Raw genomic sequence first — 25889 nt, 5'->3', positions numbered from 1 at the left:
ACAGGTCTTAGCTGGCCAGCTACAAGCAGGTTTTTGCACCGATCAAAATTCTCAGAAGCAGCTCAATGGTGGTAGCTGGTCAGACTTCTCCTCAGTCATAAAATAGAAATATTAATGGGTGCAGTCTAAGAACTACGGATGTAACAGAGTTAACAGTCATAGTCATAACACGTTAACTAAATGTGATGTTAACTCTACTACATCTGTATACTTGAGACACCGTGTCAGCACCCAGGGCTGAGAGCCCTTCATAGTCTCAGCTAATTGATCCTCACTCCAGGAACAGATAGCATTTCTTTGCATCGCAGGTCACTGGTCCATATTTTTCACACACCATGGTCTCCGCTATAGGAAAGAGTGGGGACCACCAGCCTTCAGTAGTGCAGCACTGCCACTCCTGCACCTCTGCAAACAGCTTTTTATTGTACTGATATACTTGTGAACAGGCATAAAAACTGCAGCAGGGTGTTAGAAATCCAAGCACATGTAGCCCATAAGTACCAGTTGATAGTGTTCCATATACTACATGAAACTTCCTATACTTTGCTGCAAATACAGTAACATGATGTCATTGTCATCCACTATTCATTAAACTTCACAAGTACTGCTTGTCGGGAGGTATAACACCATAATACAGCATCACATGGAGGGGGAGATATAGTAATGCATTTGAACCTAGAATCTTACTTTATTTGTGACAGAATTTTCTGTGCACACTCAATAGACTTGCAGATAGGAGATGTAGACTGTGAGCCTCACTGGGGACAATGCCCAATTATGTTGTCGCCATATAAATAAATAAAATAAGTTGTGACAAATTTATTAAGGCCGTGCCCCAGAATTTGAACCCATTGGTGACATGCTAGACACAACTGTCTGCAAGTCAGCTTTTTTTTTTTTTTTTCTTCCTCTGGTCCTACTTTTGTTGCAGTCTCAGATTTTGGTGCATCTTGCGGTCAAAAACTATACCTGCCCCAAGGTGGTCTAAAAAGTGGTGTAACATTCTGATAGTATAAAGTCCAAATATCTTTCAGACTGCCACACAAAAAAATACACCACTTTTTACATCAAAGTTAAAGCTTTACATTCAATAATCCAAATACGGTACATACTGGTCAGACATTTAACTGTAAATAAAACTGGTTTCGGCACCATATTCTGGCATGCCATAAACCTTAAAGGGGTTGTGCAGTGCAAAGATATTGAGCTATCCTGTAGGGGTGCAACTCCCCGGACCCTGTTGATCAGCTGTTTGAGGTAGCGGCACTTGTGTCAGCGCTGCTTCCGCTTGAAAATCACCTGCTCCTCATCTCGCTTGCAAAAGTGATGATGCACAGGTAATTTTAAAACTGAAGCAGTGCATGCACATGCGCCGGATGCTACTTCTGCAAACAGATGTTCGTCGGGGGTTACTTGGAGTCGGACACCAACAATCTGATATAGATCTTTCCACTACACGACCCCTTTAATATATCTGCCCCATTGTGTTTATGGCAGGGACCTGTGTGTGCCACTCTACAGCCTCCTGCTCATGGCCTTGTTGTTTACATAAGGCCTAAATCAAATTGTACAACTCTTTCAGGGGCGGACTGAAAGCTGAAAGTAGCCCTGGAAAAAACCTAAAAGAGGCCCCATGTTGTAGGCAGATCCAAATTGACAGAAGAAGGGGCAACACAAGTAGGCAGGGACAACAGAAGTAGTCGGGGCCAGCAATACCACAATGCAGCACAAAATTCCAACCCATCAGAACCCCCCCATTGCAGTATTCAACTGTATCACCGTCCTGAGGATGGCGATACAGTTCAATTCAGGAGATTGCCTGTGGCTCATAAGTACCTGATGCCCTAGCAGTAATTGCTACTGAGATCATTAGATGGTTATGTGCACAGCTGGCGGCCATTAGGAGCGCTTGGGCGGCCCCCCTGGGCATCAGCCCACCGGGAAATTTTCTTGTTGGGTCTTTGACCAGTCCGTCCTTGGTTTCTTTGATATATCCCCACCATACAGCATTCAGTTCTTTTCCATCAGTGGGAAGAAACGGAAAGCTTTAGTGACGACTCAGAAGAGCAAAGTCTCACTGTTTGAACCCAATGTCCCATTTCATACAATTTGCTATGCTTCTTGATTAGCTCATTTGTTTTTTTTTTATTCCTTTTCCATTCTTTCTTTGTTTCATATATTCCATTTTGAGTCATGGCGTGCCTCTGAGTCACTCCGTAATAATGATTTCTATGTATGGTTGTGTATTTGTCATATTTATCTATTTAGCTTAGGTCTTTTAAGGCAAGATTTGCATGCCTGAATGTTTTTCTTGCATATTACATTTTAAAGCTGTAATAACTGGAATTCCCATTGTTTCTTTTATAGATCCCTTGTAGCCTTGAGTACTGGGATGAACTCCAACGGTCATTTGTTGCCTTTCGAGAGTTCAGTCTATCGGAGAGCAAACCATGCGAGCTTCAGCTGCCAAGCATTACCACGGTCAGCGACCAGAAGGAGCTCGTGTCTTCACATCTTTGGAGAATTGTTTTGAATGGCAATACGAATTCCACGGATGACCAGAGGTAGAACGTGCTGTGTATAGCTGTGCTTACTGTAGCTTGATGGAGCCCACCAAACAAAATGTAGAAGACTGCTTAAATTACATCATAATCAGCAGTGCTTTTTCTCGTCAGTCATTTATATTGAAGCGCAAAACATAAAAGTAGCATAGCAGCGACATCTTATTGACAGTAGTGTTTACAGTTGAATATTTAAGCAATAAAGTTTTAGCTTTATTTATTTGATCAGAAAATTGTGCTCATATACAACTCATGGAAAACCAAATCAAAACAGTAGGTCTGTAGAAATCTTACCGTAGGGTCTTGGTGAAGGTTTTACAGAGGACCTGTCACCTGACATGGCTGTTTTATTAGCTTCATGCATTCCCTATGTAATAACAATTCTGGGGCATCTATTCTTATGGCTCTATGGTCTACCATTCCTTTATTATTTCTACTAGAAATTATAAATGAATTTCTAGCAGTCTGCAGTAAGGGTACAGATGGTGGTAACAAGTTGGGGGGGGGGTGTACCTGCACAGTCTGAAAATGGCAGCACTGATTGGATAGAGTCAGTCTGTGCAGGTACACATCTCCAACTGGTTACCTCCCCTCTGTACCCTTACTGCAGGAGTAATAAAAGAATGGCACAACATACAGACATAAGAATAGTGCTGCAGAATTGTTATTACATGGAGAACACATGAATCATTTAAAACAGGCATGTCAGCAGTGGTGAAAGGTCCTCTTTAAGGTGTTTTCCAGTTTGCATTAACATCCTTTAAAATAATAATTTATGAAGGTAACAGTAATTGTGTAATGTATTTCTTTTACCTTTATTGCTCCTATCTAGGCTGTGGTCACATGACCATGTCCATGCAGCTCTTTCTTATTTCCTGTGATGTTCTGTCCATGTGCGTGTCAAAGCAGCAACAGGGGCTGTGATAGGGGCCGCCCCAGCAGCACAAAATACCTCCCCAGAAGCTGCCTGTCTGTGATGGTCTGTGAGGTGACACAGGCCACAGCAAAGAGCCAGCCCTCCTGTCAGCACGAGAATACAGAACTACATAGCTCTTATGTCTCCTCCTACATACAGTAGATGTTCTCTCTCCTTATCTTTTCCATTTGGCCAAGACCGCCATGTCGACTTCTCTCAGCCATGTCTCATCTCTGTAGAGTTTGTTGCATAAACACCATAGTGTCCCAAAGGTGTCATATAGATCCCCCCCCCCCCCCCCCCCCAATATTGTGCCTGATGTGCTACACAATGCCCTCAAATGTTATACTGCAGAAAAAAATAATGCCCCCAAAAATGCCTCCAGCAATAATTATACCCTCTATTGTTCTCCAAGCAACAACAATGTCCCCTAAAATACCCCTAGTAGTAGCGTATGTTAAAAAAACAACAATAATATTTCTATTGCATGTACCTTGCAATGATACTAAATTGGAAATGCCCTATTCATTGCATAGTAATACTTTTGGTGGGAATATCCCCTCTGAGTACTAAATAATGACTAAACATGAAGATTAGTGTAGGCATCACTGCATGAACCTCCACCACTTGTTTGGGGGTCCCAAGTTCGAATGCATTTGTATGGATAAGGAGTCAGGAATTTGTGCTGCTGTTCCATGCAATCGCTATAGGAGTTGTGGACACAGTCAAGCAAGGGCTCATGCACACGCACGTATTTTCTTTCAGTGTCCTCAAAAAAAACGTAAGTGGCTCTGTATGCATTCTGTTTCCGTATGTCTGTTCGGCAAAAATAAAATGCCCTACTATTGTCCGCATTGCGGACAGGGATAGGCCTGTTCCGTTCCACAAAATACAGAATGCACACGGACATCCTCCGTATTTTTTTAGGATCCAGACCGCAAAATATATAAGGTCGTGTCATGAGCCCTAAGACTAAGATGGTGAGAACATCCCGGTAATGCCAGGGGTAAGTAGCATTATGGGAGTGCACACACATTTTGGTAAATTAGTCACTGTTGCTGTTAATCCTATGTTGACCATTCCTAAACTGTACCACTTTCTATCAGTGAACATTTTGTTCCGCGCTGGTCATTCAGAATAACTTCCAATAAACTCCAGTTCCAAGATGACTGCTGAGACCGTATGGTTAAAATATGCTAAGGCACGGGAGAATCTCAACAGACTTATTAAAAGGTCCTTCTGGTATTGAGAAGTCTGCACACATAGTAAACAACACAAAATTAATCCAGTTGGAAGCTATTTGGTAGACAGGTTCCCAAAGCAGATATCAGTTGGACGCCCTTCTCCAGTTTCTCAGTCCTCGGTGGAGATAGATGGAATTTTTTTGGCTGATATTTGTGCTGGGGTTTGGAATGGACAGTGAAATTTGTCATGCTGCCGCCCATCCACAGAGCTCTGTTCAGTGAACAGTTCATATGTCTCCTCTGGTTCCCAGTATTGTGCTGCACTGGGCTTGTTAGCTTTCATGCTGCTTCATGTACAGAAGTAGTCACAGATATCAAGAGGATCTGGGAAATCGGAAAAGCGGATCAAAAAATCAATAACGAAATTAAACATCTGCTTCCCATTCATTGGACAGAACTGGGACTGGTTTCTTGATTTAATTGTGAAAGAATGCATTCTCGTCACTGAGAAGTTAAGTGTTTTAGACAGGGTTAATTCTTCTGAATTTGGGACCTCCACAAAATTACCTTTGTGGTCAACTTGGCACCGCAGTAATGTGAATACTGTGGGAATGTTAAATGTTGCTTGTTTCAAGTCAGAATATTGTTTCTTTGTCAAACCATTTGACATTACGGCCCCAGCGAGTGTAGCATACAAGTATGATTTCATCTTCGCCTAAGTCCATAGCAATGAGCATTATCTACTGGGTTGGTTTTTATCGCTTTGGCTGCTTTATAAATTTTATTTTTTTTGCATTGATTTCTTCTGGCTTTCTGTAGTTGTGTTGGGTCGTGTACCTATAGCCGTTCAGTGAACAAATCTATTTTGCTTGCAATATATTTTCTTTTTTCATCCTTTTTTAACCCGTGTTTAGTATCAGTTGTAGTTAAGTGTTGCTCTTAATATATCAGGGGGAGAAAACCAGAACTGGATCGCACATCCACAATGCTATGCTTTGATCTAATTAAACTCGCTTCTCAGCGCCATATTAACGTGTACAGCCCCCATACTTCATGCTGTACAAGAGGCATTAGTGTACATTTTGATCAAAAGGCATAAGCCTACTCACCACGCCAAGGTCGCCTCTATGAGTGGGACCTACTCTGACAAAAAGGCGCAGCACAATGCGGTGACAAAGCGGCACTGCCCTAGTAGGCGGCGGGACCCAGGAGTCAAACAGCAACCCTGCTGTCTGACAATGCCACCCATGACACTGGATCCCACCAACCCACCAGCACAGCGCCACAAAAACAAAGGCCACCACGCAGTACTGCACCATGTGAACAGTTGTCTAACACAACATGTCCATTGCTATCAGGAGCTACAGGTCAATGACCACATCTATCTTATTCAAGTCTTCCTTCTTTACCACTTGTATCAGCACTCCTCCCATTCGGCACAGGTGGTTTTAATTTTGCAGAAGTCTGCATAGATGTGGTCATTGACCTGTAGCTCCTGATAGCAATGGACATGTTGGGTTAGACAACTGTTCACATGGTGCAGTGCTGCGTGGTGGCTTTTGTGGCGCTGTGCTGGTGGGTTGGTGGGACCCAGTGTCATGGGTGGCATTGTCAGACAGCAGGGTTGCTGTTTGACTCCTGGGTCCCGTCGCCTACTAGGGCAGCGCCACTTTGTCACCGCATTGTGCTGTGCCTTTTTGTCAGAGTAGGTCCCACTCATAGAGGCGACCTTGGCGTGGTAAGTGGGCTTATGCCTTTTAATCAAAATATACACTTATGCCTCTTGTACAGCATGAAGTATGGGGGCTGTACACTTTAATATGGCGCCGAGAAGTGAGTTTAATTAGATCAAAGCATAGCATTGTGGATGTGCGATCCAGTTCTGTTTTTTTCCCCCTGATATGTTGCTCTTAATATGTTTCTATGTGTAGTACTTTGAGTGCACAAGGGTGTAATGTTATGGTCAGCTGTTATGCCCCTGTAGATTTCACTGTGTGTTTGGGTCAAGAATGCGGTCCAAATAAGCTCTCGTTGGGAGAACATAATGGTGTGGTGAAGAACGAGGACTTGTGTTTTTAGGGAATATGGAGCAGATTTATCAAACTATCTAAAACTGTAGCAACCAATAGTGTATCCCTCATACTTCTAAAACACTGTAGGATTGAGTATGATTGACAAATACAGTTGGGGAACCCCCTATACATATTTAATCGTTTGCCATTCCTGATAAAAATAGTTGGCCTTAGGTGATAGACATGTAATGAGTGTAGCTGGTCATACATATTAGATGTATGTTGGTTGAACCCAACTATTTCAGTGGGACGTCGAGGACGAGCCAACCCTCTAAAATGTATGGGGCTATGGCCTCCTGACTCTCCTTCAACTGCATATGTCAGGGTAAATAAATATCGGGCAAATGGATTTCCACATGACCAATCCTTTTATTCTGTGGGAGATACGGCCATCACCAGAGGTGTCTAGCAAGGTGGCCTCAACTCTCCTCAAGTGTGTATGTGTGGAGAAAAGATTTGGGGGTTACTATCTCTCCTTGGGGAGAGAGCGCCTTAGTCGGCATGAGGAGACTTATAGGCCATACTTGCTACTCTTGAAAGGGATCCAAATGAGCTCTTAACAAGCTCTGCCTCTGATGCCACCAGATGTAAGGCAGCTATCCTATAAGTCAATGTTTGACCCTTTAGATAGGCCTTGAGACATGACTCTGATATTAGATAAGCCAGTATCTCATCTGCAGACAGCCAGAGAGTACAGGCTTAATTGGGTGAAATTTGGGGGGTACTATCTGTGGAGAAATAAATGTCATCTCAATGTGCTTTCTAGTATAGGGTTAACATTAGACTGAAGCTTCCTTGGTCATCGCTGATTGGCTTTGGTCAGCCGTTTCTTACTCAGTGTTGTACCGGGTTGCTTAGGGCCCACCAGTAAAATTAATTCTGGGGGCCCAGTGCACAGCTATGTGCTAATATTACCTGCTCACATAGCGGAAGGCAGCAGAAAGACGCTCAAGATGATTGATTATGGGGTCCTTGCAGTTACTACGAGAAGGCATTTCCCTGGGAAAGATGATACTGGCTGTCTTGCCTCTGTGCCTAGAAGTCTTTTCCGCCACTCAATGCATCTATAATGAACTGGGTAGTCTCTAAAATAATCAACCACAGTTTTTTATATGGATGCATAGGCTGGTTGAGATTCTGTATGCTGCCAATTCATATGTCATGCAGTCAATCTAATGTGCCATTTGTGTAAGGGGTGGGGGACTGGGGACCCGCCCTTGAGCAGGGCCCACTGTGGACCAGTCCAAGCCTGTTCTTACTCCTTGGTGATTAACTTTTACTCCTGCAGAAGCTTCAGACACCCCCGCGTATCCACTGCTTTAGGTAATTTACAAGGATCCACGCGTTATACTTTATTATATGTTTTTTTCTTTAGATATCCGCACCTTCATGGTTATGTTTATACAATGAACATTCAATAAATACTAAAAGTGGAATTTGCAAAATAAAAATTATTCTTTCCTCTAGTGGAGATTTGCTGTCCCTGCATGGACTGCAGATGAACCAGCAGCAATCTTTGTTATTTTCTTTTCTCCATACATTTAGTGAAGAGACATTTCCATGAAGAGTGTGATTGTTTAGGTTTTTCATTAATCATTTAAATGGCCCCACATTAAGAACACATTGCTATCTAACTCATTATAAACATACTTGTGTGGGGGGAGAGCATATTTCACATCCCAGCTAATTTGAGCTGCGCCTACGAGTAAACACTTCACTGCGGAGTAATCTCAGTGTTTTAAGTTCGGACGCAAGTGTGAGAATATAAACAGCATTCTTACGCTGCGCAATCGTTTAATGACAGCTAAATGTGATTTAAATTGAGACTTTTGTTTTTTCTGCCCCGGAATGATTGTTCACAGAGGGATGCTTAGGTGGCAACCAAAGGCTGCAATTTGAGGCCTAGGGTCAAGAATTAATATTAACTCAAACACATTGAATCAAATAGAATTTTCCTATTTTTCAATGACTAATTTGCTTTTTCTTCCCCTGATGAGTTGTTTTGGCTGGGAAGTTCAGATCATAGATGGACACCATTGTCACTGCTTGGCCCACAGGTTTGGGTGGTCTGTGGGCTGTTTTTTGTTTTGTTTTTTAAGATTTTATTTAGATTTTTTAATGAATTTATAACATAAGGACTTTAGACCCTTTCTGAATCAATGACTTTAATGCCTACATTTCCGTATTAAATTGAAATTATTTTCAAAACAATGCATTCTAATGGTCCCTTTACATGGGGCGACGATTTAGCAGATTGTCGGGAAGGAAGCAATCTGCTAATCGCTAGCCGAAGAAGCTGGGGCATTTACATGCAGCGATCTCCTCCAGAGTATGGGGAGAAGCTAATGCCATCGCTCTTCCACAACTCTCGTTGTTTCTCGGCAGCAGATCGTGTTTGCAAAATTAGTCAAAATAAAATTCAAACTATGTTGCTTATTTCCCCATTTGTCATTCAGCGGTATAAATGTAGCCATATAGATTTATACAAAAAATAATCTCCTCTCTGATGTACGTGTAATTTTAACATTCATCATCACTGTAATACTTAAGAAGACAAGGTCCCCTTTATTCTTATGTCTCTTCTACCATTAGCTGGTATATTGGCTCTTTTTGAATGCTATGTTTTTTCACCTTTTGTGACAGATGACCATTTCAACTCCGCATCAGTTCAGTAGGAACAGACTGACAAAATGCTGACCTGATTACTTTAATGGTGAACAGCTAGACAGTGAGATTTACTATTAAAGTTTTGGACTTATATATACGTCCTAACTTCTCAGTGCATCAACTTTAAGGCCATATATATATACAGATGGTGTATGCGAAGAGGTTAAGGGCACAGGAACTTTCCTTACATAGGATTGGTGAGGCATATGCCGTGGGTGTTTACCACTATTATTGTAGCAGCAGATTCACTTTTTGTGAAAGAGCAGGACCGCCACTAAATTAAATGTTTGGTCACCACTTGTAATTACATCATATACGCCTTTCTTATTTTTTATTTGTTTGCTTTTGAAGTCTTGTAGTTTGTGGTGTTGTTTATTTGCTATCATATTTTTATCTAGATTTTGTTTAGTTTTTTTCCCCCACTTGAAACTTCAATACAAATACACGTAATCCTGCTTCGAGGAAATTATCTATTTTTTGATTGGTGGGAATCCAGCAAACTCCTATTGTTTGGTAGAACCAAGGGGCAGGAACTTTAAGTGCTGCGTCGCTTCAACTCTGATTGCTATTTTCCGTCTTGCATAGTCCGTTTTTTACATTAGTGAATAAGTGAATTGAATAAGCCAAGGAGGGACGTAACACTCAACCATTGGCTTCTTCTCCATCATTTTAGCTGTTGGAGGGCTTCTCAGCACCCAGATCCCCACTGATCATGTTTCTTTTTCCTTTTTTGTAATAAAGCAGTGACCTTTTAATATTTAATCTGATGTTCATTCCAGAGTTTTTTTTGTTTTTTTTGCTGAGCTATTTCTTATGTGAGCTATTATTATTATTATTATTATTTGAACTTTCTTTTGAAGTTCTCATTTTGCTTACAGTATTAACATAGGTCACAAAGAACATTGGATAATTTCACCATGTTCTCTGATTATCTTGATCGAATGAAACAGTGACGCAGGATTCTGAAGGATATTTTTAAATCTTTCTTTTCACCGCTCTTGTGTATTGATTTTATATAAAATAATATTTAGAAAAGGGTCTGGCGTCCACACTTTTCGGGCTTAATAATAAGGTAATGTTAAATCAAAGCTTTTTTTATCACATCTTATGAACATTTGGTCCCAGTGATTTAAAAAGTTTTGGTAACCCATTAAAAAAAAGATTTAAGACAAAAAGATAACAATTTATGGTTTTCTTAGTAGCCAGCCAATATAACATTGGGGCAAATGTACTAAGAACAATCATAGTATAAAGATGTGGCACAAATATTAAAGGGGTTGTCCGGGTTCAGAGCTGAACCCAGACATCCCTCCATTTTCACCCCAGCAGCCCCCCTGACATGAGCATCGGAGCAGTTCATGCTCCAATGCTCTCCTTTGCCCTGTCCTAAATCGCGCAGGGCAAAGGCATTTTTTGGAGATCCGGTGACATACCGGGGCTCTCCATGCGGCTGCGAGGAAGCCCGGTGACGTCACTGGCACTCATGAGTGGTATTTAGCACTTCCCTAGCCAGTAAAACGGTTAGGGCAGCGCTAAAGCCGCCCATCAGAGCCGGTGACGTCACCAAACACACTGCCGGGCGGAAGTTTTCTTCCCAGCAGTGTGTTATTGAAAACAAAAGAGACCTTGCCCTGCGCAATCTAGTGCAGGGCAAGGGAGCGCATCGGAGCATGAGATGCTCTGATGCTAGCCTCAGGGGGGCTGCCTGGGTGAAAATAAGGGTATGTCCGGGTTCAGCTCGAAACCCGGACAACCCCTTTAAGACATGCAGGAGGTCCGTGTGCCAGGAGCTAGGAGCTGGGAGGTATGCCAGAGAACTGGTGTCAAAAATATTGAGTTTGGCACATGCCATTCTTGCTTAAAATTGCTTAAAATTATGTGACTTCTTGGGGGTCTGGAACCTCACTTGCCACTTCTTCAAATAGTGGGCAGAGTAAGGTGGGGAGCAGGCAGCTATAGTCGGCCCATGGCATTTCTTGCAATCTATGTCAGGAAACTTTCCTATAGAGAAATGTATAAGGAATGTTTGAAAATGCCATACTCAGAGCATGCTGCTAACGCCAAGGGAGCAAAAACCACCAGGAAACTCCAGGCTGCATTGGACTTGCCCATACCCCACCTGCTGTTAATATAAATGGCAAGCGCAATGTAAAAGGAGGAAAATGAGCATTTTTTTTTTTTTTTTTTTTTTAGCAAAACAGGCCTTGCACAATAATTTGTGATTTTTGTACATAGGTTCATCCCCCTGAGTTTCACCCTGCTTTCTTGTGGATAGCAAAGTTATTCATCTATACGCAGTAATGGCTAACCTCCGGCACTCCAATTGTGGTGAAACTACGACTCCCAGCATGCTCCATTCATTTCTATGGCGTTCTGAGAAAAGCCAAGCAAGTGTGCATCTTGGAAATTGTAGTTTTACCACAGCTTGGAGTGCCGGAGGTTAGCCATCACTATAGGGTGTCGAGGGACACATACTACATATCTACTCTGATTTAAAATCTGTCTAGATATGAGAAGAATCTTCAACGCTGGTCCCCATCATGTGTGGAGGGGGCCAAAGTAAATAAAAACCTGCTGAATATTATTTTAGTAGATGCCTGCAGTAAATATGCAGTAAACATGTTCCATGTGGATTTTGCTTTGGACTGTGCTGGGGTCCTGGGTTTGAATCCAACCAAGGACAACATCTGCATGGAGTTTGTATGTTCTCCCCGTGTTTGCGTGGGTTTCCTCCGGGTTCTCTGGTTTCCTCCCGCACTCCAAAGACATCCTGATAGGGACCTTAGATTGTGATCCTCATTGGAGACAGTCAGTGATGATAATGTCCGTAAAGCGCTGCAAAATATGTCAGCGCTCTATAAGTGAATAATCATAAATCGTAATGGTAGTCTGTGCGGTGGAGTCACATGAATTCCTATTCTGCTACATTGAGGCTATGTTCACACTGTTAACATTCACAGCAGAAAAATCCGTAGTAGAATTAGTAGCTAAAAAGATGTAATTTTTTGGTGACAGATTTGTAATTTGGTGCCATTTTTAGAGACGTTTTTACAAGTGCTTTGCAAGAGTTCTTGCCTGTTTCTCTACTTCCTTACTGACTTCTATGGAATCCACAATCAAATCTGCTTCTAAGACCTTTGACTTGTCCGTGTCCATTGTGACATTCATGACAAGATGTTCGTGAAGGATCTGTGTCCGTTTTTTGTTTCTTTGACATCTTTTTTTTTTTACATCTGTATCCCACTGACACTGCTAGGGCAAAGATTCATCTCCAGAGCATCTCCTAGCACCGATCCATTAAAACCATGGGCCAAACACGGATATGGCATCCATGTAGTGACTGTGGTTTTCACTGACCCGTAGATTATAATGTGTGTGAGGGATCTGTAATCACGGATAAAATTAGTGCGTGCTTCTGTCGTGTCACCACAGACCCACAGTCCTTGGGAAACCACTGAAACCACACGATAAAGTCAATGGGTGCATGTGCTGTCCGTGGAGAACACAGAGGGCACATGTCCATGATCTACTGACGTGTGAAAGAGGCCTAAGAAGTAACATGTCCCTTCTCAACTGTTTTTCCAATCAGCTGCTGGAAAAAACTCTAAGATGTGCACATGGTCGCGTTTTTACATTGTATTCAATGGGAAACTGTTGATGGAATTTTGAAAGTGGTTTTAGCAGTGGAAATGCCTGTTTTCCACCGCTGAATCAGTGCCAAATTTTAGCCATGAGAAGATACCCTGAAAGTGGTAAAATCTCCTGTTAGACGCTACAGCATTTTAGCAACAGACTAAGCATGCTCTATATTTGGAAATCCACGGCAAGCTTTTTTTCTGAGCGGAAACATCCACAGCATGAGGAGGAAATTTGTAAAGTCAGATTTTATGCCTGATCCACTGCGGATATTACTTGGGCAAAACCACAGAGGATCGGCCACGTGTGAACTCAGCTTAAATTTATTTTCATTTATTCTTTTTGGCCTTATTCACACATTTGCATCTACTTCTTATTTGGGTTTATAATTCTGATGCAAAATACTGATCAAATCTACATGTGAATAAAGCTTAAAGGAATCAATGCAAAGAAAACAATTAGGCTGAGTTCACATGTGGCAGATTTGCTGTGGATTCGCCCAGGTAATATTTGCAGTGTATTACAGTACAGCACAAGTGAATGAGACTTTACGGATATCCTCCTCATGCTGTGGACATCTTCTGCTCAGAAAACCAGCCATGGTATTGATTTTCAAATCCACAACATTTTCCGTCTGTTGTGGAATATGCCACAGATTTACCACTTTCGGTGTAGTAAATCCGTATATAGCACATCTGGATTTTGCTGCAGATTTGCATCGAGGTCTTCACTACATCTGGAACGCTTTTGTTGTAGTTATCTCTACCTTTATTTCAGTAGCCAACAAGATCACTGATCCCAGGCTCTAGAGAAGACAACCCTCATTTGGAGCCGATTTTGGAGTGAAGCTCTTTTCAGGGGTCTGTTTGTTGGTTTGATTTTCAGGTCACCTTTTAGACACTATTGGTGTGTCCTGTGTGTGCAATATTGGCATCAACATTTACAATGAAATGGATTATCCAAGATTTTGATAGCCTATCCTCAGATACAGTTGCAAGAAAAAGTATGTGAACCCTTTGGAATGATATGGATTTCTGCACAAATTGGTCATAAAATGTGATCTGATCTTCATCTAAGTCACAACAATAGACAATCACAGTCTGCTTAAACTAATAACACACAAATAATTACATGTTACCATGTTTTTATTGAACACACCATGTAAACATTCACAGTGCAGGTGGAAAAAGTATGTGAACCCCTAGACTAATGACATCTCCAAGAGCTAATTGTAGTGAGGTGTCAGCCAACTGGAGTCCAATCAATGAGATGAGATTGGAGGTGTTGGTTACAGCTGCCCTGCCCTATAAAAAACACACACCAGTTCTGGGTTTGCTTTTCACAAGAAGCATTGCCTGATGTGAATGATGCCTCACACAAAAGAGCTCTCAGAAGACCTACGATTAAGAATTGTTGACTTGCATAAAGCTGGAAAGGGTTATAAAAGTATCTCTAAAAGCCTTGCTGTTCATCAGTCCACGGTAAGACAAATTGTCTATAAATGGAGGACGTTCAGCACTGCTGCTACTTTCCTCAGGAGTGTCCATCCTGTAAAGATGACTGCAAGAGCACAGCGCAGACTGCTCAATGAGGTGAAGAAGAATCCTAGAGTGTCAGCTAAAGACTTACAAAAGTCTCTGGCATATGCTAACATCCCTGTTAGCGAATCTACGATACGTAAAACACTAAACAAGAATGGATTTCATGGGAGGATACCACAGAGGAAGTCACTGCTGTCCAAAAAAAACCATTGCTGCACGTTTACAGTTTGCACAAGAGCACCTGGATGTTCCACAGCAGTACTGGCAAAATATTCTGTGGACAGATGAAACCAAAGTTGAGTTGTTTGGAAGAAACACACAACACTATGTGTGGAGAAAAAGAGGCACAGCACACCAACATCAAAACCTCATCCCAACTGTAAAGTATGGTGGGGGGGCATCATGGTTTGGGGCTGCTTTGCTGCGTCAGGGCCTGGACTGATTGCTATCATCAAAGGAAAAATGAATTCCCAAGTTTATCAATACATTTTGCAGGAGAACTTAAGGCCATCTGTCCAGCAGCTGAAGCTCAACAGAAGATGGGTGTTGCAACAGGACAACGACCCAAAGCATAGAAGTAAATCAACAACAGAATGGCTTAAACAGAAGAAAATATGCCTTCTGGAGTGGCCCAGTCAGAGTCCTGACCTCAACCCGATTGAGATGCTGTGGCATGACCTCAAGAAAGCGATTCACACCAGACATCCCAAGAATATTGCTAAACTGAAACAGTTCTGTAAAGAGGAATGGTCAAGATTTACTCCTGACCATTGTGCACGTCTGATCTGCAACTACAGGAAACGTTTGGTTGAAGTTATTGCTGCCACAGGAGGTTCAACCAGTTATTAAATCCAAGGGTTCACATACTTTTTCCACCTGCACTGTGAATGTTTACATGGTGTGTTCAATAAAAACATGGTAACATTTAATTCTTTGTGTGTTATTAGTTTAAGCAGACTGTGATTGTCTATTGTTGTGACTTAGATGAAGATCAGATCACATTTTATGACCAATTTGTGCAGAAATCCATATAATTCCAAAGGGTTCACATACTTTTTCTTGAAACTGTAGATCAGCAGAGGTCTAACACCCTGCATCCCCACCCATCAGCTGTTGCTTTGTAGCTCCAGCACTGGCCATTGTGTGGTGGACAGAGCTGGTAACTGCAGCTCTGCTCCCATTGCAGTAAAGCAGTGCTGCAGTTACTAGCTCCGTACACTGCACAATGGACGGAGCTGTGTAGTTCCAGCATCTGAGATGCAAAGGACTTTTGCATCGCAATCTGCGCCAAAAATATGCCTAAGTTAGGCATATTTCTGTGTAACAAATGACCCCTACATTTTCAAAGGGTATAATTATAATCACTGGCCAAGGGTGGGAGGGCGGTCTCCCATCCATCTCAAAGCTACAGCTTACCAAGCTAGGAAGAGGGTCTCTCTTCACTAGAGATGAGCGAATTTTAAAAAAATTCGATTCGTCTGGTTCACCGAATTTTTGGAAAAAACTTGGTTCACTCTAAATTTATTAGTGGCGAATCAAGTAAAAAAAAATGGCTATTCCCTTGCTTCAGAGAGCCTTTATAGTGGTGTAGAACACTGTGCCTTGCAGTAACACACATAGGGAGTCTGCTCTGGTAGTGAAACCAGTGAAATCAGTATGACATGCAGATGACAGGCATCACTCTTAGAATCACTGCACACTTCACTTATTTGGGCAGTTACGGGGCCAAAACTGACCAAAACACTCAAGTGTGAACTCAGCCTTACAGGTCAATGTTAGCGTCAAGAAGAAGTGCACTTCTTTTACACCATCATCAGCTGACTCCACATAGATGTCTACAGAACCTGTTATATTAAACGCTTATACAGGTAGAGCCCCCTTCCCCGACAGAGTGGAGAGGGTGTCAGCAGTAAGTTTGTGTTGATCGTCAGAACAATAACCCCCAAAAAACGGATCCTGTCTGTGGAGAATCCGCCTTCACTCGGTCAGGTTTTGGTCAGTAATCCATCAGTATTGCTAAAGCCAAAAAAACAGGGGTGGATCCAATACAGAGATGGCACGTGAATGAAATATTTGCATGTCTTCTGTGTTTTGTACCCACTCCTGTTTTTGGCTACCAAATCATAAGCCAATGCTGATCCAAAATAGGGACCATGTCATACAGGCCTTACAGCTGTTACATAGACAGTATCTGTTGTGTGTCTCATTTTTCCTTCCTTCTGACAGATCAGAAGAAGGGTCAAATAAATGATGATGTCAGCCAGGCCGAAAACCAAAATAGTGGCCCAGTCATGAAGTGGGGAGGGTGGGAACAGCATGAGAAGTCCACAGAGTGGCTCTATGACATAGTGGTGCGGTGGAAGCAGCATGAGGAGACCACAGAGTGGCCCAATGACAGAGTCTGGAAAAGGCAGCAGCATCAGGAGGAGGCCAGAGAGTAGCACAATGACAGTGCAGAGGTGCCAGCAGCATCAGGAGGCCACAGAGTGGCACAATGACAGTGTGGAGATAGCAGCATCAGGAGGCCGCAGAGTGGCACAATGACAGTGTGGAGATGGCAGCATCAGGAGGAGGCCACATGGTGGAACAATGACAGTGTGGAGGCAGCAGCAGAAGGAGCATGAGGAGACCACAGAGTGGCACAATAACAGTGTGGAGGTGGCAGCATCAGAAGGAGGCCACATGGTGGCACAATGACAGTGTGGAGGTGGCAGCAGCATCATAAGGATTCCACAGGGTGGCACAATGACAGTGTGGAGGTGGCAGCAACAGCATCAGGAAGCCACAGAGTGGCAAGGTGACATAGTGTTGAGGTAGCAGCAGCATCAGGAGACCCCAGAGTGGCAAGGTGATATAGTGTGGAGGTGGCAGCAGCATCAGGAGACCACAGAGTGGCAAGGTGGCATAGTGTGGAGGTGGAAGCAGCATCAGGAGACCACAGAGTGACCCAGTGACAGAGTGGGGAGGTGAGTGGCAATACCAGTACCAGCTGAAGATGGTGGGTGAAAGAAGGAGCACTTGGCATCAGATGTGTGGCAGCATCAGAATAGTAGGCTGAGATAGGTAACCAGAAGAAACCAGTCTCTCCATGACAGAGGAACGTGAGCACAGAGGGCCTCCAGGTCAGACCTGCGAGAGGATGGATGATGGCGCAGATAGGCAGCGGCCAACTGACTACATAGGATGTCTCTATAGTAGTTCAGTTTGTCTTCCCTCTCAGCGGGTGTAATTTTGGACCGGTAGCGAGGATCCAACAAGGTGGAGAGCCAGAATTCATCCCTCTGCTGAATGCTGACAATTCGGCTGTCACTACGCAAGCAAGTGAGCATACATTGGGCCATTTGTACAAGTGACTCGGAGGGACTCCCTACCTCCATCTCCACTGCATACTGCTACAGTGTGTCTGGATCCTCTGTCTCCTCTTCCTCATCACCCTGTAGCTCCTCAGGCTGCTCCTTCTCTCCTGTTACCTGTGTATAAAAACCACCCATTTCGCTACACATTGCTTGTGCTCAAATGTCCTCCTCCTCCAGTTCAGCCCCCACAGGGCTCATGTGGCCGTGAGATCTAGGCGCCACATCTCCAGTCTCCTGACCAGCCAGATTTGCCAGCATCTGTTCCATGACATGAAGCTGTGGAATGACATTGTTTATCCCATAGTCCTGGCGACTGACAAATAACGTGGCCTCCTCAGGGCCTGAGCAAATGGCAGGTGTCACGCATGAGCTGCAACTGGCTGACATGGAAGTTACACAGAGGAGTACTTTTGTCTGCTTGGATCATCAAGAAATCGTTTATGGCTTTTCTCTGTTCGTATAGTCGGTCCAACATATGGAGGGTGGAATTCCAAAGGGTGGAAACGTCGCAAATCAGCCTATGTTGGGGGAGGCCGTTCTGCCGCTGCAGCTCAAGGAGGGTGTGCTTTGTGGCGTATGAGTGGCAAGTCTTGCAGATGGGTGGAAGACTTCAGGAACCGCTTGACAAACCAGATTGAACACGTGTGCCATGCAGGGCTCATGGCTCAGTCATCCTTGACGCAGCGCCTACACCATGTTCTTCCCATTGTTGGTCATCATAGTTTCAATTTTGAGTTGTCGCAGAGAAAGCCAGGATTTGATTTCTTGATGAAGGATATGGAGCAGTTCCTCCCTCGTGTGACTCAGTTCGCCCAGGAAAACGAGGTGCACAACAGCATGACACTGCCGTGCCCTGCACATGTGGTATGCTGGAGGGGCACTGTAAATTGTCCCTGCAGTGGAGGCTGTGGACACGGTGGAGGATGAGGAGGCAGAGGCAGACATTGTCGCAGGACCAACGGCGTGAGAACGTGGAGGCAGAAGTGGCGTGACCTGGCCAAGTTGCTGGTGTGGCTGTGCATGAACCACATTCACCCAGTGGGCCGTAAAGGACATGTATTGTCCCTGACCCTAGTTACAGCTCCACACGTCGGCACTGCCGTGAATTTTGGCAGACACTGACAGGCTCAAGGACTGGCCCACCTTCTGTTCTACATACGTGTGCAGGGCTGGTACTGCCTTTTTGGCAAAGAAATAACGGATTGGGATTCTCCACCTCTGCTCGGCACAAGCCTTCAGTTCTCTGAAAGGTGCAGAGTCCACTTGGAAAGGGAGGGACTACAGCAACTTGGCCAAGAGCACATTCAGCTTCTGCGCCGTTGGATGAGGGCACACATGATGTTGTCTCTTGGCAATTGCCTTGGTGATTTATACATCGATTGCTGACTTCTACATCGATTGCTGACTTCTGCATTGATTGCTGACTTCTGCATCGATTGCTGACTTATACATTGTTTGCTGACGGAATGACTGACGAGGAGGAGGAGCAGGAGCATCAGGACCAGCAGATGATGGGAAGGACAGCTCCCTTCGGCTGAGGTGGTGAAGCCTTGACTGCGTGAAATCGGGTGTGTGCCACTAGGTGATGCAGCGGTTCCTGCGGCAAGCTGGACCACCACATCGGAGGCACGGTTCTCCCAGGCCACTTTATGGTGACGGTGCATATGTTGACGTAGGGCTGTGATGCCAACATTGGCACCCTGGCCATGCTTCACCTTTTGACCACAGATTCTACAAATGGCCATGTTCACCTCCTCCGGCTTAACAAAAAACTGCCATAACGCTGAGTAGGTGATTTTACCCCCAACACTCTGCACTGACTCACTGCTACCACCACTGCTTCTGTGAACCCCTGCACCACTACTTTCTGGGCAGGTAGGCTCCTGCGAAGTGGGTGGTCTACCCCAGGCACGTTTGGCTCCCGACCTCCCACTGCTGCCACCCTGCTGACTTCCTGCCACGCTAGCGACTTGCTGGCTCCGCCGCTGCCTCACGGGCAAGCTGCCACCCTCTTCTCCCAATGATGATGAATCCCCTAATTCACTTAGTCTCCTAAGTGCGATCAGCGACATCATCATCATCGAGTACTGTGCACAAAACTGATGTCCTCCTCAACGGTCTCTGACCACTTGCAACACCAGCTCGCACGCCGCTCCCACGCCACTCTCCTCATCACTACTTGCCCGCCTACCGGAGGAAGCGGTGGATGTCTCCTCCACATTTTGTCTGGCCAGTAGCTGCTGACTGTCCTCTAGTAGCTCGTCCTCGCTGTATAGTGGAGCTGAGCCCACAGCATATAATACTTCTCTGGCTGAGGGAACAGAAAAGGACAGAGGCAGGTGGAGGACATGTGAGATTTTTTCAATAACCTTTGACCTCACAGTACATGTCAATGTTTTAACTTTACAGACTAGTGGTCACTATGGACCTATTTACGTTCTTGGATCAAGTACTGTTTTTTGCCTTTTTTTTGTGTATAAAACTTCACTTTTATTTCATTATTTAAATGTACATTATACTTTTAATCTTATTTCATCCTATTACAATGCTAAAGACACATATTAAAACTTTCAGTTGTGCGGACTGGCTCTGTATTTTTTTATTTATTCTGGTATATACTTTTTGTACTATAGTTATAAATGTTATCACAGTTGCTGCTACCTTGTTGGTAAATGGGACTTCTTATTTGAAACCCCTCTATTCCTATGACACAGGGGTAGGGGTAGAACTAGAGAGGGGAGGGGGAGGAGTGAGGAGAAATAAGGAGATTAACCTGTAGGTTGGTATAATCTCTTATAGAGGCATAGATGACAGTGTTCGTCACAATCTATGCTTGATATCATACCTCTAGTATATCTCTAGTGTGTTCTATATCAAACCTATTCCCTAGTAATGGCACTGGCAACATCTACTTGTGCTTTCAGTATGCTCCTCTTATCACCTCCTATCCACCTCTCTCCATAAGTCACCTTCCCCTTGTAGCCACTGCCTTCAGTATTACTTTCTATTGGCTACTGGGTCCCTATGGTACGCAGCTTCTGTGATAGTTGCTTTATTTGCTCATATATTTGAGCTTAGTCCACATCATACTGCCTAAAACCTAACACTCACACGCCCTGCATCCCGACATGTTTCGCTGTATACCAGCGTCTTCAGGGGATGATGCAGGTGTGAGTGTTGGGGGCGGAGTCCAGCCTTTGAAGGTTCGTTTCCGATCACATGTTAATTTCTTTAATGTCTTTAGCATTGTAATAGGATGAAATAAGATTAAAAGTATAATGTACATTTAAATAATGAAATAAAAGTGAAGTTTTATACACAAAAAAAAAGGCAAAAAACAGTACTTGATCCAAGAACGTAAATAGGTCCATAGTGACCACTAGTCTGTGAGGACATGTGAGGGCACAGGGCCTGCTCCCAGACCATGCCAACTAAGAGTTGTGTATGACAAACCCACCAACTCTTGGCTGGGGGTGTCTGATGTCACTTGGGACAAGTGGATGACCGAGTTAACCATTTAAGAACCGCTGGGTTGCTGGTCAGGACACGACCGCTAGATGACACCAGGAGCTCAGGCTTCTCGCTGCAACTCCTGCTGCCACGCCCACTTACTCTGCTGCAACCTTTGCCTGCACCAGAAACATTTAGGCCTCTGCCACTCCCCTGTGCAGGGCCTGGCACTTTTCTGTCTGACATACTATTAGATCAAATAAATAAATAAAAAGGAAATTAAAACACTCCAAAAAAGTCTGTAATTTTTTCACTTCACAACACAACGGCTAAAAAGCCCCTTTTTTTCCCCACTAATACACGCCAAAGAAGGCTTTAGAACATATAACTGCACTGCTGAATGGCAAGTAGGCCCTTACTTTTTTCCACTTACACACGCCACAAAAGCCTTTGGAACATGTAACTGCACCGCAGAACAGCAAATAATATATATTTTTTTGGCACTAATACACGCCAAAAAGGGCTTTACAACATATAACTGCACCTCTGAACGGCAAATAGGCCCTTGCTTTTTTCCACTTATACACACCACAAAAGGCTTTAGAACATATAACTGCACCGATGAACGGTAAATATATATTTTTCGCTACAAATGCACGCCAAAAAGGGCTGTAATTTTCTCATTTCACCACAAAGCGGCAAATACTTGTTTTTTGTGCCACTAATACTTTAGAACATATAACTGCACCGCTAAACGGCAAATAGGCCCTTACTTTTTTCCACTTATACACTCAACAAAATGTATATTCTCTAAATCCAAAGTATGTTAAGACCTCTAGAAGGTAGGGCCATTCCAGGGAGTCAGATGCCTTAGCTGTATCTAAAGAGGCTAGTGCCCAGTGCTTTTTGGTGGCTGCTCCTACCTGGGCTATAACCTGCGCATTTCTAATATTACTGGAGGTGGAGTGTCCAGGAATGAACTCCGACTGGTCGTCATGTATAGTGGTAGGGATAACTCTATTCAGCCTGTTGGCCAATATCTTCTTAAGTATTTTATAATCTATATTTAACAGAGATATGGGTCTATTTAACCCAAATTCCCTAGGGTCTTTGTCTGGCTTAAGAAGCACCACAATCGAGCTGGCCCTCCCTCATTGCCGCTGTATACATCTGGAGCAGTTGGAACAGCTGATCAGCGGGGTGTTGTACTTATGCCAATATGATAATCATGGCTGATCCTGAGGATAGACCATCAACCACAAAATCCTGATAAAGAGTGGGTCATCAGAATCATGCCATCTGAAGGGTCCAAGGAAACTTGGTCTGGTATAGAAATTGATGCTAATCTTGAAGGATTCTTTGGTGCCTCCAAAATTAGACTTCTTTCTACAAAATATTACATAAAACAAGATGAATTATTACTACTCTTCCATTCCTGCTTAGTGTTTTAACTGATAGCTACTTGGGAGTACTATCTCTCCTTGCGCAGAGGAGGCTTACAGGCCATACATGCTCCTTTGGAATTCTGGGAAGAAGTGATGCAAATGAGCTCTTAACAAGCTCTGTCTCATTTGCATACCTCTTCACAGAAGACTCCTCATGCTATTTAGGCGCTCTTCATGAGGAGATTTATCAAACTGGTGTAAAGTAGTCCTGACTTATTTACTCATATCAACCAATCAGATTACACCTTTCATTTTCCAAAGGAGCTGTAAATGAAAATGAAAGGTGGAATCTGATTGGTTGCTATAGGCAACTAAGCCAGTTCTACTTTGCACCAGTTTGATAAATCTTCCCCATAGTATCCCCCAAATCATGACCTAGGCCTCTCACCCAGTTAGGGCTCATGCACACGACGGTTGCCTGTTTTGTGGTCCGCAAATGGCGGATCCGCAAAACATGATTACCGGCCGTGTGCGTTCCACATTTTGTGGAACAGAATGTCCTGTCTGTATTAAAACACTCTTATCCTTGTCCGTAATGCGGACAAGAATAGGACATGTTCTATATTTTTGCAGATGCCACGGGATAGACACACCATGTGCCGTCGGCATCTTTTGCAGCCCCATTGAAGTGAATAGGTCTGCATCCAACCTGTAAAAAATGAGGATCAGATGCTGATGTTCTTGTGCATGAGCCCTTAAGCCAGTATTCTCTGCTCTGCCCTGATGAGGGGAAATCACCCCAAATCACCTGTCTGCAGATGAGATGCTGGCTTAATTATTATCCAAGTCATGTCTCAATGCCTGTTTTGAACAGTGACTTATAGGATAGCTAGCTAAGAGCTCATTTTCTTCCCAGTGTTTCAACCAGCATCCAGTAAACCTTATTGATGTGGTACGGAGCCTCCACGCTCCCACTTGCTGTACATAAAAAAGGCGGTGGAGCTTATGGTGCACATTTTAAGTTTTCTTCTTTATTATCTTATGTCTTTATGTTGTTCTTATGTCTATGCCTTAGGTAACAGTGGCTATATAAATTCCAGTGCTGTTTCTAATCGTATCATTACTAATGCATCTTTTCAGTTTTTTCATCCATAATATCAAACCAGTAAATTCATTACAGCTGCTTCAGTTTTTCTGCTTCTATCTTTTTTGGCTTGTTGGCTGTAGCATTTTCGATTATAAATAGGAAAGAATAACAGTATTCGGATATAATTACACAATTGAATGCCACTTTTTCCAGATAAATATTTATGCAAATCCTAATGGTCAGATGTGAAATAAAATATAATTATGTTGGCTACACTTTTCTGAATATTTTGGGCAAACGAACAAGGCCATCTGCACTTATCGTATAACATTTTATAATCTTGGAATAGTTTTGTTATAGCTTAAAAAACCCCATCTTTTTTATGTTTCCCATAGCTCCGAAAGTGAATCTGGCTCTCAAAGTGCGTGTGACCAGCTTGTGACTCCTACAGCACTGGCAGCTTGTACGAGGGTGGATTCCTGTTTTACTCCCTGGTTGGTTCCTTCTTTTGGAGTTTCCGTTCACTTTGCTCATCTAGAACTGCACCTGTGTCATCATCTGGATCAATTAGGCGCAGGTATATTTTATTATACAGTATATATAGATATGATAATTCCATAACTGCTCTGTCCAAAGATGTCTATAGTTAAGGCTGGGTTCAAATCCGCTTGGGGAGGTTCTGGCAGGAACCGCTGTCACATATTCTGGTGAAAAAAAGGATGGAAGACTCCTGCATGCAGCGGTATTTTGTCTGCAAAATGTCTGTATTCATTCCGGGAATCCGACGGGCTCCATTATAATGAATGGGAACCATCAGGCACTGGTATGCTTGATCCAGCAATTCCTGATATTCTGTTCCTATGCCAGAACATAATATTGGAATCTGACAGCCTAGGTTATAGCTGATCCGTGCATTCATACATATGAGGCACTGTTCATCCTGGCAGCATTGGTATTCATCTGGGTTTACGGTATTTTTTCAAACAAAATTACTGTAACCCCAATGGAGACTTCACAGACCCCATCAGAATAAGTGGGATCCATCAATATTCATAAGAATCTCTCTAAACATTACACTACTCACAAAAAGTTAGGGATCTTTGTCTTTCGGGTGAAATTTATGGAAAACTTGAAAAGTTCACACTACAGTGATAATATATCATGAAAGTAGGTCATTTAAGAAGTATGCAATGGAAATTTCCTCATTTCAAGCAATTTTTTTAAACTAAAGCCGACATCAGTGGTGGGTATACCCACAAAAAATTGTCAGTGTCTTAATAACTAGTCATGTGGCCTTGAGCATCAATTACAGCCTGACAACGACGTCTCATGCTGTTCACATGTCGACTTATTGTCTGCTGAGGCATGGCATCCCTCTCTTCTTGAAGGTAGGCCCTCAGGTCATTGAGGTTCTGGGGTACAGAGTTACGAGCCTCTACAAGGCGACTCAGCTCATAGGTTTTCAATGGGATTCAGGTCTGAAGAAAGTTGAGGCCACTCCATTTGAGGTGCCCCAGTCTACAGCAGCCGTTCCCTAATGATGCAACCTCGATGAGCTGGCGCATTGTCGTCCATGAAGATGAAATTAGGCCTGTGTTGTTGGCATATCTTAAGTCACACCCTTTTCCGGTTAAGCCACAACTTTTCTCCACGAAACAATATTCCCTTGTCAACTGAGGCAGAAAAAGTGTCTAAAATGCTTAATAAATATGATGCAAAGTATGTACGTCAATTTTTTTGGGCAAATTAAGCGGGATTCTGGCACATTCAGCTTCGTAAATCCTCCCACTGATGAAGAACAGTTTTGGAATCTATATTCCTTGTAGTGTATGAAGTGAGCGAAGAATAATTATGGCCCCTTAATTTTTCAAGTGTATTGTATTTCACTGAACGGGGTTATGACAGGCTACAATTGCTTTGTGACAAAGGGATATGAGTTTTTGATCCATTCATCTCACTACTAAACTGAGAGGAGCTTAAATATAAAATTACGCTGAAAAAGCAATTATTTGTTTCCGTGTTGATTTTTGGACG

General features: G+C 43.3%; 1 protein-coding gene across 4 annotated transcripts in view; it reads left to right on the top strand.

Annotated features, from left to right (window-relative positions):
• Positions 1 to 25889, top strand: part of VPS13B (vacuolar protein sorting 13 homolog B) — a 1020896-nt gene that overhangs the window by 856499 nt on the left and 138508 nt on the right. For all 4 annotated transcript variants that reach the window (XM_040432419.1, XM_040432415.1, XM_040432418.1 and 1 more), the window contains exons 40-41: positions 2368 to 2564; positions 24251 to 24432. In XM_040432419.1, the coding sequence (XP_040288353.1) occupies positions 2368 to 2564; positions 24251 to 24432 (379 nt within the window). The remainder of the gene's footprint in view (positions 1 to 2367; positions 2565 to 24250; positions 24433 to 25889) is intronic.

Source organism: Bufo bufo, chromosome 5 (genome assembly GCF_905171765.1).
Source record: "Bufo bufo chromosome 5, aBufBuf1.1, whole genome shotgun sequence".
In the NCBI taxonomy this organism is placed as follows: Eukaryota; Metazoa; Chordata; class Amphibia; order Anura; family Bufonidae; genus Bufo; species Bufo bufo.
The sequence above is the reverse complement of the archived record's forward strand: the minus strand, read 5'-3'. Positions and strand labels throughout refer to the sequence as shown.